The 20,878-nt window shown below is 40.8% G+C and overlaps 1 protein-coding gene across 1 annotated transcript in view; it reads left to right on the top strand.

Moving 5' to 3' along the window:
* Window positions 1-20,878, top strand: part of FRMPD1 (FERM and PDZ domain containing 1) — a 131,001-nt gene that overhangs the window by 84,087 nt on the left and 26,036 nt on the right. Inside the window, exons 4-7 of the mRNA XM_012533648.3 lie at window positions 600-704; window positions 15,495-15,652; window positions 16,539-16,641; window positions 20,105-20,150. Coding sequence (XP_012389102.1) covers window positions 604-704; window positions 15,495-15,652; window positions 16,539-16,641; window positions 20,105-20,150 — 408 coding nt within the window. The 5' untranslated portion in view covers window positions 600-603. The remainder of the gene's footprint in view (window positions 1-599; window positions 705-15,494; window positions 15,653-16,538; window positions 16,642-20,104; window positions 20,151-20,878) is intronic.

A 20,878-nucleotide genomic window follows, 5' to 3' on the forward strand; every position in this document is an offset into this window, starting at 1 on the left:
AAGTGCACAATACAGTAACTGTGTATCCTTTTTTTTTTTTTTTTTTTACAATCTGGGGTTTGAATTATACAAATTCAAAATTACCTATTCAAAAATTAGAATTTCCTATTCAAAAATTATATATAAAATATTGAGCAAAAGAAGCAGCACTCCGAAGAGTGGGCACAATGGGACTAGAATGCTTCCATGTCCATGCAGTTCCTGATGCAGGCAAAATGGAGCTGTGCCGTCCAGGGATGCACACATAGGTGAGGTGGCGGGGGGCAGTGTCACACAGAAGGTGTGTCTCTGACAGTGGGTCATAGTCACAGTCTGAGAAGGCTTATCTATTTTATTCCCTAATCCTTACGTTGAACCATTTAAGATGTAAAACCTATCTGTGTACCACAAGACTATGGACTCCTTAGAGCAGAGGGCTGCTAAAGTTGTTCACTCTGTAGACACTGAGCACCTGTGTATGTTAATTTCAGATAGAGAGCCCTAGTTATTTGATCAGCATGTCTTAAAATTGGCAAATACAGGAAGCATCATAGTGATTTGTCAGAATCCTCTTCCAAATATTTTGGTTACCTCCTTAAGAAAACTCTTCTTCCTTTTAGGTAAATGGAAATGCTGGAGACCAGTTTATTCCAGACCCGGAAAGCACACAGAATAGAACAAATGGTGGCAAGATGGCTCCGGCGCTCCCGGGACAGCTCGGCCCGGTAAGGCTCCTGGGTTGGCAGAGATTTCTGTCTGTAAGGGTTCGGTGTCCCCGTGGGAGGAAGTTTTGCAGTCTTGGCAGCGTCTGGGGATCACTGTCTCTGGCTTGCTTTGTTCTTAACACCCTGTGATGGAAGAAGTGTAAATGGGTCAGCAATTTCGCTGGAGTGCCTTTCTCTCTGTCCCTTTCCAAATCCTCCCCCTGCATCCTTCAAGGGGCACCCACAGACACACAGAGATACTCACACCAAACTCATACATGCATTTACAGAGACACGCACATTCACACACAGATGGACTTAAACACACTGACACACTCATACCCACATACTCTCACACATGTGCCTATACACTCTGGAACACACACTGTTTTGAATCCACACTCACACATGATCACTGTCCCTGTCTCTGGCTGTCTCACACACGCCCCTTGTCTTAGTACTTGATGTCAGGCAATCTGCTGTTTATACTCTTTCCCTGTCTTTGTTTACAGCAGCTGTTCCTTCCTTCCAGTCCCTATTTCATTCTAAACAAAATGAAATGAAATCAAATACAGATTTGATTTGACTGCTACAAGAGAACTTAAAATATGTTCTGTTTCAAAGCGCTCATTTTCAGTGTCAGATTTCCCATCTGGAGCTGACACGGAGATGAAATATCACGTGTCAGGTGTTTCTGAGACACATATTCTTCCAAAGGAACTGGAAACAGCTGTTGTGCTGCTGAGCAATAAACCTTGCTCAGGGCTGCACTGCCCTCCGCCAAGTGCTCAGGTCCTCACACACTACGATGGGATAAGGCTGGGAGAATTAGCCCTATTTTACAGGTGAAACCCTGAGGCTCAGAGAGTGACTAGTTTATGACCATCCCCACCCCCTGCTCTGAAACCTTTGATGGGTCCTCATCTCCTACAGTATGAATTTAAACATTTTTTGGTTAGACATTCAAGGCGCTCCATGGTTGACCCACAATCCATTACAGCTATTTGTCTTACTGTTCTGCTTCATCAACATCATACTCCAGCTGAAATGATCTACTTGCTATTCCCCTACTACAAGCACCCGACTTCCCCTTCCACCCCTTAGACCTGGGTTTCTGTGCCACATCCCTTCCTCCCATCTCCATGTGTCCAGAACCCACTCATAGTTCAAGGTCTAGCTGAAATGCTGGGTCTCCCATGAAGTGTTCCCCAGCCCACAGTCAGAATTAATCTCTCCCAAGGGGCCCCATAGTATTTGGTTTGTAGCATCAGCATTGTGCTTCTTCCGGTGTGTTCAACTTAAATTTGAGCACATCCCTTTTCTTTCTTCTAGACCACAAGCTCTATGGAGGGCAGGGAAAGTACCGGCCACATCTCATAGCCCAGAGATGATTGAGTTCCAGGAGATTGCAAGTAGTCAGGTAGTGCTTGGTGAATGAATGGGAAAACTCCTAGGTACATTGTTTTCTAAAGTGGATTCTGCAAAACCTAGTCCTATGTGATGCTCTCTACTAAAAAAATGTTCCATGGCCAGAGATATATTTAGGAAGTGATGCAGCCTATATCCCACTCCTATCCACCCACTCTTGGTGATTCATAGTGCATTTTAGCACATTAAAGGCTCTGAGAAGTCCTGCAGAAAAAGACCTGTGTAACTTTATGTTGCCTGAATATTTGACGTTGGAACTCTCTAATATCTACCTTCTCTCACAGAACGTAAATAAAAGGCAACATTGGCCTCTAGGAAGCTTTTTTTTTTTCACATCTATTTTGAGATATGTTTCACATACCATAAAATTCACCCACTTAAAATGTACAGATTTATTTAGTGTATATACAAAATTATGCAACAATCACCACAATCTAATTTTAGAACACTTTCAATACCCCAAAAAGAAACCCCATAACTGTTAACAGTCATTCCCCGTTTGCCCCTCCCCCAGCCCTAGGCAACCACTCATCTACTTTCTGTCTCTATAGATTTGCCTATTCTGGACATTTCACATAAATAGAATCATACAATATGTGGTCTTTGTGACTGGCTTCTTCATTTAGCATAATGTTCAGGGTTCACTCATGTTATAGCATGTTTGGCATGTAGCATTATTACCAAATAATATTCCATTATGGAATATTTTCTATGTCCATCAGTTAATGTACACTTGGGTTGTTTCCACTTGGGGCTATTATGAATAATGCTGCTATGAACATTTGTGTAAAAGTTTTTCTTTGAACATATGTTTTCATTTCTCTTGGGTTTGTACTTAGGAGTGGAATAGCTGGGTCATTTAGCAACTTGATGTTTAACCTTTTGAGAAACTGTCAGACTGTTTTCCAAAGTGGCTGTACCATTTTACATTTCCATCAGCAGGGTGTGAGGGTTCCAATGTCTGCACATCTTTGTCAGCACTTGTTATTATCTGTTTTTTTTATTATAGACATACTAGTGGGTGTGAAGTGGTACTGTATCTCATTGTGGTTTTGATCTGTATTTTCCTAATGGCTAATGATGTTGAGCATCTTTCCATGAGTCTAGTAGGAAGTTTGTTTTCCAAGTGCTTGAGAAAGAGCGGAAAAAGAGGGAAAGCTTCCTGGCAGTGTCCATGGAAGACATCATTTCTGTGTTTCTAGGATAAATCACATGTAGTCTTCTTTAAATTGTTTCTCATCCCTAATCCTGCAACCTTGATTCAGACTGGGTTCTTGGTGTCCTCAGATTACTCAAAAATGATCAAGAACTGAAAAGCATAAATAATTGCAGTTTCCCTGGAGTAGAGTAAATGGTACCGCCTGCCACCCGGTTGCTTAATCAGGAGACCCTTGAGTCAAACTGAATTTTCCTCTCTTCCTCACAATCTGTTTCCACCCCATCAGCAACTCTTGTCAGTTTACCTTCAAACATATCTCCGATCTGTCCACCTCTCTGTCCCTGGGGGGCACTGCCGTGGTCACTTACTCTTTCTCTGCTCCACCCTGAAGCCATAGTGGACTCTTTGGAATACAAACTGCTCATGTCCCACATGCTCGACCCAGGCTCTACCCCACCCCAAACCATTCAGTGGCCCATCTGCCATTGCGCCACGGCCTGCAAGTCCCTTTATGATCTGTTCCTGGTCTAACTCTCCAACTTCATCTTGTTCCTCCTGCTTCCTTGGCAGAGTGCTTACCCCTCTCACCACACTTTATAATAACATATCCATTTATTTACTTGTTCTTCGTCTACCCTCCCCCACCTGTTTATTGTATGAGTCTTCTACTCCAACCCTCCTGCCACATATGAGACCAAAGACCATGACTGTCTTGTTTTACAAAGTATCTTCAGCCCTAGAAGAGTGCGTACATAGTATGTAGTAGATGTTCAATGAATTTTTATTGATTAAGGGCTTTCATAGTAAGGGACTATATTATTTATTTAAAATATATTTAAATTTTACATCCTTTCTTCTTCCAAGAGGAATTTTTGATGGCTTACAGTTTTAAAACACATAAAAACTTTTAAATAAAGACTGGAAATTTTGTAAATAGATTGCAAACCAATTAGATGTTGGATTTAGCATTTGAGTACTAACATTGGCTCTGAGTTTCCTGATAGCCAGGTCAAGAAATGAAAGAAGTACACTGAAGTGTTTTTTATAGTCCAGATAAAAGGCAACATAGGGACTTCCCTGGTGGCGCAGTGGTTAAGAATCCACCTGCCAGTGCAGGGGACACGGGTTTGAGCCCTGGTCTGGGAAGATCCCATATGCCATGGAGCAACTAAGCCTCTGTGCCACAGCTACTGAGCCTGCGCTCTAGAGCCTGTGAGCCACAACTACTGAGCCCGCGAGCCACAACTACTGAGCCCATGTACCACAGCTACTGAAGCCCGCTCGCTTAGAGCCTGTGTTCCACAACAAGAGAAGCCACTGCAGGGGCTTCCCTGGTGGCACAGTGGTTGAGAGTCCGCCTGCCGATGCAGGGGACACGGGTTCGTGCCCCTGTCCGGGAAGATCCCACATGCAGCAGAGCGGCTGGGCCCGTGAGCCATGGCCGCTGAGCCTGCACGTCCAGAGCCTGTGCTCTGCAACGGGAGAGGCCACAACACAGTGAGAGGCCCGCGTACTTCAAAAAAAAAAAAAAAAAAGAGAAGCCACTGCAATAAAAAGCCCGTGTACTGCAACGAAGAGTAGCCCTGGCTCACAGCAACTAGAGGAAGCCCATGCGCAGCAACGAAGACCCAAAACAGACAAAAATAAAGAAAAGTAATAAAGAAAATAAATTTTTTAAAAAAGGAAACATAGAAGTTAATCTGTAGTCATATAGTTTTACATGCATCTTTTAGCAATCCTGCTTTTTTTTCAGACTTTTAAAAGCTTCCACTCATTTCAGCCAGTTGTACTTGCTTACTTGTAATTGCCATTTTTTCCATAAAAGTTAAACTTTATCTCTGACACTAATTGAATTGTCTAGGAGGAAATTAGTCAAAAATAACAATTACCATTTCCAAACATTATTAAACAAATTGTTAACTTTTATGAACCTTGGTAATGTTAGAGCTATATAATGTGTCTTAAAATGGACGTTTTTCTGGGGAAGAGTGTCAACTTTTAAAGTTGCTTTGATTTCTTCAATTTTAAATTAATTTTCAGTGGGTGGTTATTGTTACAATCACTAGTCAAATTCGGATAGTGGCACTCAGTTTGAATGTGTGTGTATGCTTGTGTAGATTGCAAGCCTAGTGATACCTATAATTGTAGAAATACAGAATTACTCAGATATTATTAAGATGACTACTCTCTTACCACTTAATTTCACATTCCAATATAAAAATAACATTTACAATATCAGTGCTTTTTTAGAAATAACTAACCCCCCCAAGTGGTCTCTGTGACATGTTTCGAATTTCTGTAAAAATAGTGTAATACAAACTACTTTTTTTTTTTTTTTTTTTTTTTTTTGCGGTACACGGGCCTTTCACTGTGCAGGCTCAGTGGCCATGGCTCACGGACCTAGCCACTCCACGGCATGTGGGATCTTCCCGGACCGGGGCACGAACCCATGTCCCCTGCATCAGCAGGCGGACTCTCAACCACTGCACCACCAGGGAAGCCCCCAAACTACTTAATAAAAGCTGCAACATAGTGACATTACATTATAAACTAATTTTTAACCATTTTGCTTTGAACTAAATTGTCATCTTCTTAACAGCTTTGTATAACTAGGGAGGTGATAAACTGAGAATGACATGTTATAGAATACTTTTCCACTTAATTATGCCATTTTTTTGTCTCCTACAATTTTCAATTTTTATATAGTTAAATGATATTCTCTTGGTGATTTCTTTGATTGCTTCTAAGCTTAGAAAATCCTCACCCAATAAGTAATTTAATTAATTTTCAATTTGATAGTTTAAGGTATTTTATATTTAATTTCTAAATTTGGAGTTTATTTTTGTATAGGTTGTGAGATGTAGATTTAACTTGGTTTTTTCCAAAATAAGTAATGTTTGCATCACCATTAACTATGAGTGATCTTTCCTTTCTTCACTTTTATTATATATGAAATTCTTGTGTCTGTGAGTGGGAAATTGTATCTCTTCCTGGACTAGCTATTCTGTTCCATTGATCTAACGGCCTGTTTTCACACACCTGTATTAAAACTATTTACATTTATTATCTATTAAACTAGACTTTTATTATTCTTCATTTTCCATTTTTTTTACTCTTACCTACCTATTCTTCCATGTGAACTTTAGAATAATTTTATTGTATTATTAACATAATTTTGCATAAGATTTACTGAATTCTCTTATGCTTAATCAGAAATAGTTTTATAGAGCAAGACTTAAAAATAATAAAGAGCTTGATGGATTTGATGCCTTCTTCTTGGTGCTTGGTTTTACCCTCAGGGTTTAAAAAGATTTCTTTCCTTCAATTCATCTTGAATCTTAATACTAGTGAACACACATGCACATGTTTGCACACATGTGCACACACCCACATGTACACACAGGCATACATATTCATACATATGCACACACGCACACACACATGCATCATGGCATCATGGTATCAGAGCCCTGGCTATTGGTTTTGCACTCTTTACAAATTTACTTGTTCATTATAACCATAGTCTGTTTACTAATTATAGGGATGGTATCTTTGACCTTTATAATACTCCTAATGATGTAGAAAGACCATTTCAGGTACCAATTTTTTATTGCTCTTTGACCCATGGACAAAAGCAGAAAGGCTCGAACAGAACAGGTTAGAAGGCTCCTGTGCTGCATCTGCAGGGTTGCCATTGTCTCCTGAACCTCCTTTTTAAAGTAACAGTGGAATAATTTCTCCTCCTCTCAACTGTAGGCCTTTGCACTATACTCACAGTATGTACATTCAGTGGTCCCCTAGAAACTTTCACAGCCACAAGCATAGTCCTATGATTACGACTACATGATAAATTCCTTTCTGGTACAAGCTGCTACTTCTATTTCTTCTTTCTTTGAATAAACTTTGGATTAAAAAGCCAGCTTATACCAGATGTTAGCTTTGAAAATCACTCAAGCTGAACATAATACAGTGTTTAACCATAGATTCAAAGTAGTTTCTTCACATCCTGCTGGAACTCAAAGGTGAACTCTTTGTTGTTACAAGATAGGGGCAAAATATATTTTCCAACCTATTAGAGAGCAGATAAAAAGCCAGAGAATATTTGAAACCTAATCTATCTCTGTTATTTTTTCTTCTCAGCATTATTGATCAGCTCAGTATGAACTTATGACCCATAAAATACAGAATTAGTTTACACGAGGCTATTTTCATGATAAATTTTACATGTTTTTTCTAGTTCTACCTTAGGCTTGATCCAGTTATCTGACAGGAATTCTATTAGTGTCGCCAGGTCTTATGCTGTTCCAAAGTGAAATCGCAGCAATGACCTCAGATTTATGATTTGAAACCATTACAGAGGCATCAGACATAGGTTTTTGGATTGTCGGTGCTTAGTTTGATATTTATAAGGTTCTTCAGAGGAGGAAATTTTGCTACAGAGATCATTTCCTTCAGTTCTCTGTCAAATATTGAACATTCTTTGTGAGGAGAGGCCACGGTTTGGTCCTGTTCTTAAGCAATCCCTTTCCAAACAAAAGCTGAAATGTGGCCTTTGGGGAAAATGTCAAAAAACAGACTTTGGGCCAAAGTTCCTGATGCCATCCAGGGATTAGCCAGCACAGCGGGGCTTCATTTGTCTACCGTTGTGGAGGAGCACACCATTCCAAATGGAAAAGTCAGATAAATGAAGCCTACCCACTTGAAAAGCATCAAAATGGATTCTGTTCTAAATATGGTAAGGTCGGTGGTTTTCTTTTGGTCTCCATACATTTATTAAGCCGTGTTCTATGCCTAGCATTGAGTTCAGCACATGGGGCAAGAGAGACACGGTTTTGCCATATGAGCTGTTGTCTAGAAAGGACAAGAGACTTCACACTGGTCATTTCAAAGGTGATGTGTGTTTCAAAAAGGGATGTACAGGTTCGGTGTACAGGTTCAGCAGAGGGAGAGGAATATTTCTGCCAAAACCAGAAGATCGAGTAGGAGCTGGGCAGATAGTGTATGGTTGGGTGTTTTGGGAAATCTCTAAAGAGTGTTATGTTAGGTGTTGGGGGTATTCTAGGCAGAGGGAAGACCTTGTGTATTTGAGGAACTCCAAGGATACTAGTCTGGCTGGAACAAAAATATCGAGAGAACAAATGGCTTCATTGTAGAGGCTTCAGTGGTGGGCAGGCGCTGTATTAAGCCATATTAAGGATTTTGGATTAGGCCATTTAGTCAGGGCAGATATATGAGCAGGTTTGCATTTATAATATCAGTCTGGTTGCTGGATGGAGAATCATTCAGGTGAGATAAGAATGAAAAGTGGGGAGACCAGCTAGGAGACTGTTACAGAAATCTTCTTCAGGACAGGTAACAGGGTCCTGAAATAGAATGGTGGTCATGGAGATATAGAGATAAGTGGACATCTTGGAGATCTTTTGTAGTACTGACGGATAGGATATTAGGGGTGAGAGGAGGGTAAAGTCAAAGATGACTCCCAGGAGTCTGGCTTGAGCAACTGAGCCTCGTCCTGATACCATTTACTGAGCTCTGGGACATGGAAAAGATGGGTCTTGATTAGGACGATTGTCATAGGGCTGAGCTATATTTCAAATTAAACAAACAAAGGACAAACACTGAACTCTGTCACATTCAAATTGTCTGCTATTTTTAGTGGTTAAATATACATTTCCACCTTTGCTAATCATATTAGAGGTACTATTTTGCATCATGCTGTCTCTATATAGTATTTTGCTCATGTATTCACCTAATAAGCACAGATGCTTTCTGTGGGCAAAGTTCTTCACTCGGTACGGTGAGAAATACAGCGGTGGGTAAAAAGTGGTTCCTGCATCCTGAGAATTTACGGTCTATTCGGGGTGATGATATATGGGATCAGTTATCACTGAAGTTGAGGTGCTCTAGGCCAGAAGAGCTCAGAGCTGAGAGAACTTGTGTCTAGCTGGGAAATCAGAGAAGGCATTTTGGAAGAGGCAGCGTTTGAGCTGGGCTTTGATTGGCCTCACATTTTCCTGTGAGGTAGCTGCATGAACTGAGGCCCAGATGCAAAACTGGTGCAGCAGGTAAGATTAGGCTGGAGTGATGGCCTGGGAAGGAGCGTGGGTAGGGAATGTTGGCTAGGGCCTGAGACTTAAAGACAAAGGAACATGAGAGTAAGGTTGAGGAGTTTAACTTTTATTCTGTGGGTGATGGGGAGCTGTGGGGACAGAATAATTTGATCTCTCCCTTAGGAAGGGGGTTTGAACCACAGTTTAGAAGATGCTCTGGAAGGGTGTTTTCTAAGCTGTGTTTCCACGTATGTCTAAGATTCACAGGCTTGTGGTACTTCATTGATGTAGAGTCTTGGGGCAATTCCTTGCTGTGCTTGATTTATCTGTTCTCTGTTGGGTGGTTTGAAGTTTTTCCACTATTCTAAATAAAGCTATGGTAAATATTTTTGAATATTCAAGAGCTAGGGTCTTTTGAGTTCATACTCTGTTCTAGGACTTTATGGCACAGGGAACACAGAGATGAATAAAAGTCACCCTTATCTTCTAGGAATTCATAGTCTAGTGCAAATAATATTTTATTTGGGGGGAGGGCAGTTATTACTTTGAGGAATGTCAGTCAAAATGGTAACAGAAGATCAAAGAAAATGCTCAAATTTTAAATTCATATTATAATTTCCCTGATTATTTTCCAGAGAGATTGAATAGCCAATTTATACAGTCAACCTTAAATACCAGGGCCCACACATGTTGGGCTTTATTATTTTTATTCATATTTGGTGCTTTAGTAGACATGTAATAGTTCTCTGTAGTCCTTTCAGTTGTGCTTCTTCAATGACTAAGGTTGTACATTTTCTGTTATTTACCAGCTTTTATTTCTTCATGTGCAAGTTGTCAATTCACTTGCTTTGAGCACGTGAAATCTGGGTATTTACTGCATGTATTTATGCCCATTCTGCATATATTTTTATTGTAAGCTTTTTCCCTCTAGGATTTTATTTTTTTAATTGACTTACTTATTTTCAACAGTTCTATTTAGATATAATTTACATGCCATGCAGTTCACCCACTTAAAATGTACAAGTCACTGGTTTTTAGTGTATTCACAAGGATGTACAGCCATCACCACAATGAATTTTGAAGATTTTCATCACCCCAAAAAGAAACTCCATACGTATTAGTAGTCACTCTCCATTTCCTTTCAAAACCCTCCTTCCCCAGCCCTAGGCAATCACTAATCTACTTTCTGTCTCTATAGATTTACCTATTCTGGACATATCACATGAATGGAATCATACAATTTGTAGTCTTTTGTGGCTGACTTCCTTCACTTAGCATAATGTGTTCAAGGTTTATCCATGTTATAGTATATATCAGTATTTCATTCCTTTTTATTGCTGAATAATAGTCTAGTATGGAATATTGTCTTGTCATTTCATTAGTTGATGTACACTTGGGTTGTTTCCACTTTGGAGCTATTATGAATAATGTTGCTGTGACCATTTGCGTGCAAGTTTTGTGTGGACATAATGCTTTCAGTTTTCTTGGGTATATACCTAGGAGTGGAATTGCTGGGTCATATGGTACTCAATGTTTAGTCTTTTGAGGAACTACAAGACTGTATGAGGGTTTCATTTTCTCCACCTTAGCCAACACTTGACCTATCTTTTTGATTATAGCCATCCTAGTGGATATAAAGTGTTATGTCACTGTGGTTTTGATTTATGTTACCATAATGGCTAATGATCTCTTCTTGTGCTCATTGGCTGTTTGTATGTTTTCTTTGGAGAAATGTCTATTCAAATTATTTGCCCAATTTTTATTTGGGTTATTTGTCTTTTTTGTTTAAGTGTATTATAAGAATTCTTTATGTATTCTAGATGCAAGGTCCTTATTAGATATATGATTTGCAAATATTTTCTCCCATTTTGTGGGTTGTCTTTTCACTTTCTCAGTGGTGTCCTTTTTTTAAAAAATAAAATTATTTATTTATTTATTTTTGGCTGCGTTGGGTCTTTGTTGCTGCATGTGGGCTTTCTCTAGTTGTGGCGAGGGAGGGCTACTCTTCATTGCGGTGGCTTCTCTTGTGGAGCATGGGCTCTAGGCGTGCGGGCTTCAGTAGTTGTGGTATGCGGGCTCAGTAGTTGTGGCTCATGGGCTCTAGAGCACAGGGTCAGTAGTTGTGGTATGCAGGCTCAGTAGTTGTGGCTCATGGGCTCTAGAGCACAGTGTCAGTAGTTGTGGCGCATGGGCTTAGTTGCTCCACGGCATGTGGGATCTTCCCAGACCAGGGCTCGAACCTGAGTCCCCTGCATTGGCAGGTGGATTCTAAACCACTGCACCACCAGGGAAGTCCAGAGTGGTGTCCTTTGAAGCAGAAGAGTTTTTAATTTTGAAGAAGTTCAGTTTATCTATGTTTTCATTTGTTACTTGTGCATGTCTAATATGACACCAAGGTCACAAAGATTTATTCCTATATTTTCTCCTAAGAGTTGTATAGTTTTAGCTCTTGTATTTAGGTCTGTGATTCATTTTGAGTTAGTTTTTGTGTACAAGATGAAGTTATAAACTTTTATCATTTAATATTTCTCCTTGTGTCCTATTCTGTTATCTAATCTTTTATTTATTTGTATTTATGTATTAGCTATTGAAGTTCACATTCAAACCATCCATCTTATATCTTATGCCTGTCTCTAATTTTCTAATCCTTAAAAATGTGTCTCCTCTCCAGAAGCTGGCATAAACTGTCCATATTTATTTCTAGTTTTTATAATTCTCTCTTTTGACCTTTTTGAAATGTAATACTTCGTATGGTGTTTAGTACTGCAGTGTGGTGATTATGTCACCATGTTATTTCTGGCTAGCCACCTAATATTTTAAAAGATTTTCTAAAGTTTCTATTCCGTTTCATTGGTGAAGACCACGCCATGCAGTTTTGATCATCGCCTCTGTCTGATAGGAGCAGATTAAGATTGTGATCTATAGAAGAGAGGAAGGTGGGTGTATGCACACCCAAGTGTACCCACACGTGAGTGTGTGCTTGCACATCTTGTTTACCCTCATTCTTGCAGCAGTATTTAGTGTTCAAGAGCCCAGGCTCCCAGGTCAAATAATCTAGGTTGAAGCACAACTCTTTTTTTTTTTTTTTGCGGTACGCGGGCCTCTCACTGTTGTGGCCTCTCGCGTTGCGGAGCACAGGCTCCGGACGCGCAGGCTCAGCGGCCATGTCTCACAGTCCCAGTCTCTCCGTGGCATGTGGGATCTTCGCGGACCGGGGCACGAACCCGCGTCCCCTGCATCGGCAGGCGGACTCTCAACCACTGCGCCACCAGGGAAGCCCCGAAGCACAACTCTTTTAAGGCTTCTAGGCTTCAAGTTTTCTCATATTTTGGAGACCCACTCTACATTAAAAGGTACCCACATCTCACAATAAATATTTTATATAACTATATAAGATTTGACAAATTGACATAAAGTACCTTTTAAGGTATTTGCTCTAACATCTGTTAATACAATTTTGAAGTTAGAAATTTTCTTTTTGTATATGAGAGTCTCGTATATTTTTCATACATTGTCATAGGCTCTAGATCTGTGCTGTCCAATATGGTTGCCATTATCCAGAGATGGCTGTTAAGCCCTTAAAACGTGGCTAGTATGAGTGAGAGATTAAATACTTAATTTTATTTGATTTTAATTAATTTAAATGTAAAGACTGATCATTCAGTTATTGGAAAACTTTTAAGTATGTTCGGAAGAACTTGGGCCTGAAAATTTACTTTTTAACTGTAAATTTTATGAAATCTGAGAATTTCTGCTGAAAATATAGCATCCAAGTTGACATGCTTTGTAAGTATAAAATACATGCTGAATTTTGAAGACATAATATGAAAAAAAGGGTGCAGAATAGCTCATCAATAATTTTTTTATTGATTACATGTTGAAATGATAGTATTTTGGATATATTGGGTTAAATAAAAATATATTAAAAATCACTTGTTTCTTTTTCATTTCTTCCCCCATTTTCAGGTGGCTATTAGAAAAGTTACATTTACAAATGTGGTTTGCATTATACAGCTGTGCTGCAGTGCCTTTGAAGAAAGTAGCCCCAGTTTGAAACTCCCTCCCCAGCTATGTGACTTTAAGCAGGTTAAAGTTTCTCAAAGCAAGATTCAGTCTTCTTATCTATAAAATAGGGATAATAATCATACCTACGTCACAAGTGTGTTGTAAGGGTCAAATGAGCCATGAAAACAAGTTAGATCACTCCTTGGTACATAGTTAGTGTTCAATAAATGTTACAAATGATTATCGTTGTTGTTGTTACTGCTACTATTACTATCATCAATTTATCAAGTTTTTTTTTTAATTTGGAAGGATTTTTAACCAGTATTCCATCAAATTTATATTTTCATTCAGTACTTACTTTCATTTTTCAATATGTAACCTTCCCAACCAGGAATCCAGCCTCAGTTTTACTTGTGTCTTCCTTTATTGCATCAGCTTATTAAGAATGCCTAGCGCCTAATACACTTTCAGCTACTCTGTTTTTAATGAATTGTTGGATGCTTTTTGTGGCTGTGTTTTATGTGTTTATCCTGCAACTCCACTAAACCTATTTTTTAAGCACTAGCAATTCTCTTTGTGAATTCATTTTCTAGGTGTAGATCATCAACTGTTTAGGAAAAAAAAGGTACGCTATTATTCCTCTTATCATTTTTCCTTCTCTGATAAGTATTCCAGGCATTTCTTCTGCCACATTAAATAGGTGTAGTGTCTAGGGTGTCCTTCCTGTTGCTTTTTCAAAGGACTGCAGATGTTGATTTTTGCCTTTCAGTGCACTATATTATTTATTTTACTTAGAAAGGTCCTTTCAGAGCTTTAAAGTTTTCTTTTTTTAAAAAAAAATCAGGAATACCTATGGGTTTTATTCAGTATAAATTATCAGAGTTTTCTGTTTCTTCCCTCTTGTTAAGTCTGTCTTCTAACACTTCTCAGTATTACCCATATGCTCACCTAGGAGAAATCCTCTCCTCGCTCCTAAGAGAGCTCCTTGATGGATAATGTGCATAATAAGGCTTGGACTTGTCACCTGCATTTTGGTTCCACGAAGCAGTTTTTTAATATTTCCTGGTCCTTGTTGAAACTTGAGATTATTATAAATGACAGAGAGGTGATTTTCAGATAACCGAGGTCCTATTGCATTGGGCAGAGTTCCTGACAGTGTTTGGTAAATAGATGAGAATAAATGATGAACCTTAGCTGCAGAGCCCCGAGGGAGCTGTTACTCCTCCACATTTCTGTTGTTTTTTTATAATGACAATAAATACCTTATCCCATCACTATTTGACCTTCCTCAGAAAGAACCACTGACTCTTAGAAGGAAAAAAATCATTTGCCACAGACAAATGAAAAATAGCTCATAAATTCACTTTGTGGTATTGAAAGATAGAAAATATAACTTTCAACTTACCTGCTTTTAGATATATAGAGAACATACATGTTTTTAACAATTAATATAGAGGGAGTCTGCAATATCTGGGATTTTATACTGGAATCCTCACAGTTACAAAGTTGAAGGGGAAGCAACGTTCATTATAAAGCAAAAAAGAAAAAAATCACCAAAGAAACAACTCACCTATAAAAATTAGTCATCATTAGACATCTAAACTGAGCAATTCCTTGTTCCTATTCACAGTCCATGTTTTTCCTCTTCTGTACCTCTGCTGAAGCAGTGCCCCCTGCCTGGAATGCCTGTCCGTCCATCCATCCGCCCACCCATCCATCCACCCACCCATCCATCCATCCATGCGTCCATCCATGAATCCATCCACCTACCCATCCATGCATCTATGCATCCATCCACTCAGCAGCAGTTACTGAATATCTTTTGTGTGCCAGGATTTGGGCTGTATAGATATACCCTCGACATCTCTCAGATGCCACCTCTTCTAGGTAGCAAATGCTTCCCGGATTCCTTCTCCTCTAGCCCACAAAGTTAAAACTGCTCTACCTCTTCTCTGAGTACCCACAGCACTTCACGACCTCTCTTTTAGAGCACGGTGCTATGTCCCGCTGTCTTATCTACTGGCGTTTGTGTCGTCTCTCTCTCAAGAGGAGAGTTGGTGTCCACTTAGCTCTGCATCTTCCTCCTCCAGAATGCCTAGGGCTGACCTGGTTTGTGGCGACCAACTAGACTTCCCTCTCTGTCTTTTTTACACACTCCTTCTCTTCCAGGGCTAAAGATGCTGCAGCTGATGGACCCCCTGGGATCCCAACCCAGACCATCATCCCTGTGAAACACACAGTAAAAATAGACAAAGATGATCTCCTCCAGGACTATGGATTTCACATTTCTGAGACCCTTCCCCTCACAGTGGTGGCCGTCACAGCAGGTAGGGGATGACTGGGAAACAAGAAAGGATTTTGGCTTCTTGGGGAGAAATATCTCTCATTCTCTTCCCATCTATCTGTGCTATAACATAATGTAGAAAATGCTACCCCAGAAAGCTAGACAGGGCACATCTAATTTCGACCTAATTCTGTCTAGGGCTTTGCACCTTCCTGTGGTGCTGGGAGGGAGGAGCTTCAAGTGCACTTGCTGATCTGCACCCCAGGTCCACTGGCCTCAGGCAGGGATTTGCCCACCCGTGGCCCCCTGGCCAGTCTCAGGGGCAGTGACAGTATTGGGACCAGCCGTCCTCTCTGAACCCTACATGCTCTGAGCTGGGGAGAGTTTCTGGGCAGACAGTAATAGAAATTATTGATTTGTTTTCACTTGAGTCTGTAAAATATAGGCTGTATCAGGATGAAGATGAGCAGGCTGGGAATGTGTAGTGTTTTTTGTCATACTTCAGCTATGTGTTGATGTGAGATCTGGGACTAGTTAAAATCTAATAATTTGAATTTACACACACACACACACACACACACACACACACACACACACACACACACACACACACACACACACACACCAGAGTTCTTTAGCAATGAATGTAGTAGATTGGCTGGCCAGCTCTGTTGATTCAGGGAGTTTCTGCTAGTCTTCTTTCCCTGGACAGTCTCCTAACATCCCTTGAAGGTGATGAATGGTAGGTACGTTATCCATGCTTTGTAAACAGGAAAACTGAAATCCATGTGAGCCCAAGTCTGGCCAGGGGTGTGGGTGAGCCAGTGCCCTGGGGACTGGATCAGGCTGCCATTCAGGTGAGCTGCTGTGACACATGGGGTCTGGGCTCTCCTGGCATGAACATCAGTTACTTCTTTTCTCTTCAACAGGAGGCTCTGCTCATGGCAAGCTTTTCCCTGGTGATCAGATCCTCCAGATGAACAACGAGCCTGCTGAAGACCTTTCCCGTGAACGAGCGGTCAATATTCTGAGGTACTAAATTGTCTTCCATCATCCACAGAATTATTATATATATTATTATATATATTGCACAGATTATTATAGAGCAAGGGTGGGAGACAGAAAGGGCATAACTGATATCCCTGGGATTTAAGTAAAGTGCAGGCTCCTTTAAAGCAGCAATAACAGCCTTGTTTTAGAATTCCATCTCGGTTACTATCTGCCCTCTTTCACCTGCCTACAGAAGTGATGGGGAGGCACAAGGTGCTCTATTTATCAACCCCCTGCAATGCCCAAAACACTGTGCTAGGCGCTGCGGGGAATGTAATTATGAATAATACATAGGCCCTACCCCTTTAGGATGTATAGGGTTGTTGTAACATATGCCCAAAATTAGACTAAATTGACACTAAGTCTGCTTATTGTTCTTTAACCCTTTTAACATCTCTTCCTAAATGTTCTTGGTGCAGCCTGTAGGCATATACGTAGTTCCATTGGTATGGCACCTACTAACTTCTACCTGGTGTCCTGGTGATTTTTGTAAATGTCTCACTTTCTGCTTTGACCATGATCTCCTTAAGACCAGGCACACAGTGGGTGCTCAGTGGAATGAGTGAATGTGGTTGGCACTGACAGTTGGCGACCCTGGTTTTAAGACAGAGGAAGTGAGTGACAGGAGTGAGGAGGCCTGACAGATGTTCTATAGGCACGTGCAGTCCTTTGTCTTTTAAAACTTTCACCCAACACTGTTTTAATGACTTTAATATAAATAAAGGGAAACGAGAAATAGAGTTAGAGGAAAGCCAGCTTGAAGATACGTCAAGTTTGTACTTTAGTCTGTGCCTTTTTGTGAGTGGTGGTTTTCATTTCTGAGGGCCTATCATGTGCAGCACACACTGAATAACCGGCAACAATAACAAAGTCAGAGAAAGAGAAAATGAAAATGCAGGATGCAGTCTCCACCCTCAGGAAGTCCACAATCTCACTGTGGAGAAACATAAGATTTACAGAGAATCCATCATAGTGTAGAAAATAGAATCCTCTCAGCCACGCCCAATATTGCTTCAAGATTGCTAGGGAATAAGGTGAGTGGGTGGGGCAGCCAGGAAAGGATTTGATTATTTCTGTGTGTGTGTGTGTGTGTGTGTGTGTGTGTGTGTGTTTTTGCAGTACACGGGCCTCTCACTGTTGAGGCCTCTCCCGTTGCGGAGCACAGCCTCAGGACACGCAGGCTCAGTGGCCATGGTTCACGGGCCCAGCCGCTCCGTGGCATGTGGGATCTTCCCGGACCGGGGCACGAACCCGTGTCCCCTGAATCGGCAGGCGGACTCTCAACCACTGCGTCACCAGGAAAGCCCTGATTATTTCATTTTAAAAAATGAAATATGGTTATGGAAATCATGAAGTTTGCTTTCCCAATTACTGGGTGGTTTTCTCAAAGAATTTCTCCATTCCAGCAAATGAATTTTAGATTTTCACTGCTACTAATATCTCTGCCAGGCTAGATCAAACTCTGACTAATAAACAAAAGTATTCACAATTTAAAACAGTAGACCAAAATTTGAATGTTTAGGTCACATTGAACCCTGATCTGTTCAATGGGCAAGGAACCCTGGGTGCAAAGGGGCTCCACTCCCCAGACACTTACAGGATGGTAGTACAGAGACAGCTCGTGTATACCCCTAAGATTGAGGGCAGACAGTGTCTCAAGAGAAGCAGGGGAAAGGGGCTGTAAACGCTGGAGATTCCTCCAACTTGTGGGGAAGTTGTGGTTTGACAAAACAGAGAAGAGTACAGAAGTATTTCGGCTGGCCAAGTTCTACCTTTAATGCTGGGTAGAATTTGGGCCACAAAGATGGAGGTGAAGGATGATCCATGCAGAGTGACAAGGAGGAGTGACTGGCTGGGGAGTAGGGACACTGAGCGGTTCAGTTTGTCTAAGGCACTGGATACCTAGAGAAAAGTTCTGGTAAGTGAGGCCCGGATGATGGAGGGTCTTGGTGCTGATACAGCGAGTTCAGGGGTTATTCTCCTCCTGGAAGACTGAGCCACTGAAGACTTGTGAGCAGGGTTGTGACCTGATGTATGCTTGCATCTGCACTCTCAGCTCCATGACTTGTGTGGGAATCCCGGAACTGCTTACTTTTTTAGCTTAATTCCCAGTGTCATTGCCATTTATAAAAGTAAAAACCCAAGCAAACAAAAACCCAACAAAATCTCTCTAATTCCTCTGATTATCTATCTGTGAGGCCAAACTGTCCTTTTGAGAGTACTTGGACATTGGTTTGTTGTGAATTCTCTTGAAAAAGACCTGTTCTTATATAAAATGGAAAAGAGGCAATCCCCAGGCACTTAGAAACCTCAGGTTGAGTTTATCTGTTAGAGGAAGTAACACACTGGCAGCAGCTGGCCTAAATGTTCATATTGCAAGAAATCAAATGAAATTATTTTGCAAACTGCTTCTCTAGCAATGGCAGAGATAAAGGAAAATATGAACTGATTTTTCAGTTCTGTCCTCTAATGCAAAGTGGAAGTTTGGCACTTATCTGGTTGATTTGATCACTTTTGGAACCTAAGAGATTATAACAAAACAAAAATGTATAGTATTTGATTAAATGATTGGACCCACCAAACTTGTGTGCCCAAACACCGTAAACTTGTTGGCTTTTATCTGATCAGTGTTATCCACATTCATTTATTCTATTTCATGAATGTTTAGCCAGTTTTCTGAAATAGCAACCTAAGTTATCTGTGTTAGTGCTCTGTTTTCTCTTAAAATTTTTTTCTGGACGTAAACCTAGCTAGTGGTCATAGCAACCGGATGAGTTTTCCATCATATAGACTAAATGAAGGATAAGTGGGGATGGACTTCCCTGGTGGTGCAGTGGTTAAGAATCTGCCTGCCAATGCAAGGGACACGGGTTTGATCCCTGGTCAAGGAAGATCCCACATGCCGCGGAGCAACTAAGCCTCTGTGCCACAGCCACTGAGCCCGCATGCCACAACCACTGAGCCCATGTGCCACAACTACTGCAGGCTGCGCGCCTAGAGCCCGTGCTCTGCAACAAGAAAAGCCACCGCAATGAGAAGCCCGCACACCGCAACGAAGAGTAGCCCCCGCTCACTGCAACTAGAGAAAGCCCACACGCAGCAACAAAGACCCAATGCAGCCAAAAATAAAATAAAATTTAAGAAAAGAAAGAAAGATAAGTGACTTAATTTAGTGGCTGTAGGTATGGACTAGATGGTAGAGGGAAGTATCTGAAGATTTTCTTAAGGTAGCAGTGGCATCTGGGACAGCTTAAGTTCCTTCACAGATCACTGCTTTCTCAGTGTCCTCAATTTTGCTGAGCCAAAGAAGCTGAGGCAAGAGAGGCTGCTTTGTAATTCTACCAGTCTTTTTGACCCTAACACACACACACACACACACACACGCACACACACACGTGTATCACCCAGAATGATGACTTTTTTTACCTTTATTCTTTTTTTTCAGGGAAGCTGAAGATTCTCTTTCAATCACAGTTGTTCGCTGCACATCGGTATATCTCTTTTTATGTCTTGTGTGTTAGTTTCACCCTTCTTGGCCCCAAGACCCTGTACCCCCAGCAGAATATCCCCCGTAGAATAAACAGCCTGTGTGCCAGTATTGTGGAGGACACAGATGTGGGTCCAGGCTTCAAGAACTCATGGTCCAACTAACGAGACAGGCCTGTGATTATGCAGAGTGGGATGACAAGGGTACCAAACTAGGAGTTTCAAGACAGGTCTGAGTGATATCACTGTGGAGCAGTCATTTAGTTTCAGTTTTGACTTTTGTAAAACAGAGATGAGGACAGTAACTGCCTTGTCTATCTAATGGGTTGTTCTGAGGACCCAATAAGGTGTTGAATGTGAACGTGTTTTATCGGCCTCAAGGCAAGGTGTGGCACAGATGATGCACAGAAAGGCACCAGCCATCCTAAACCACTGTAAGCCTTTATATGTGATACAGGGGAAAGTATATAATCAGATTGTAAGAGAAAACTACCAAGGAGGAAAAGTTGACAGAAAATTCTCATTTTGAGACTTTAGTACATACCTCTTAGCCTTGGCCACAAATAGACAAGAAAATAAATAGGGGCAAAGAGAATTTTAATAATGCATTTAATAATCTAATCCAACTGACCACATACCAGACCACCAAAAAAACTGAATTCTCCAAAGAAACAACTCTATAAGTCTCTTTTCCAGAATATAATAAAACACAAATTGATAGCTATCAAAAACT

The sequence above is a fragment of the Orcinus orca genome, chromosome 6 (genome assembly GCF_937001465.1).
Source record: "Orcinus orca chromosome 6, mOrcOrc1.1, whole genome shotgun sequence".
NCBI classification, from domain to species: Eukaryota; Metazoa; Chordata; class Mammalia; order Artiodactyla; family Delphinidae; genus Orcinus; species Orcinus orca.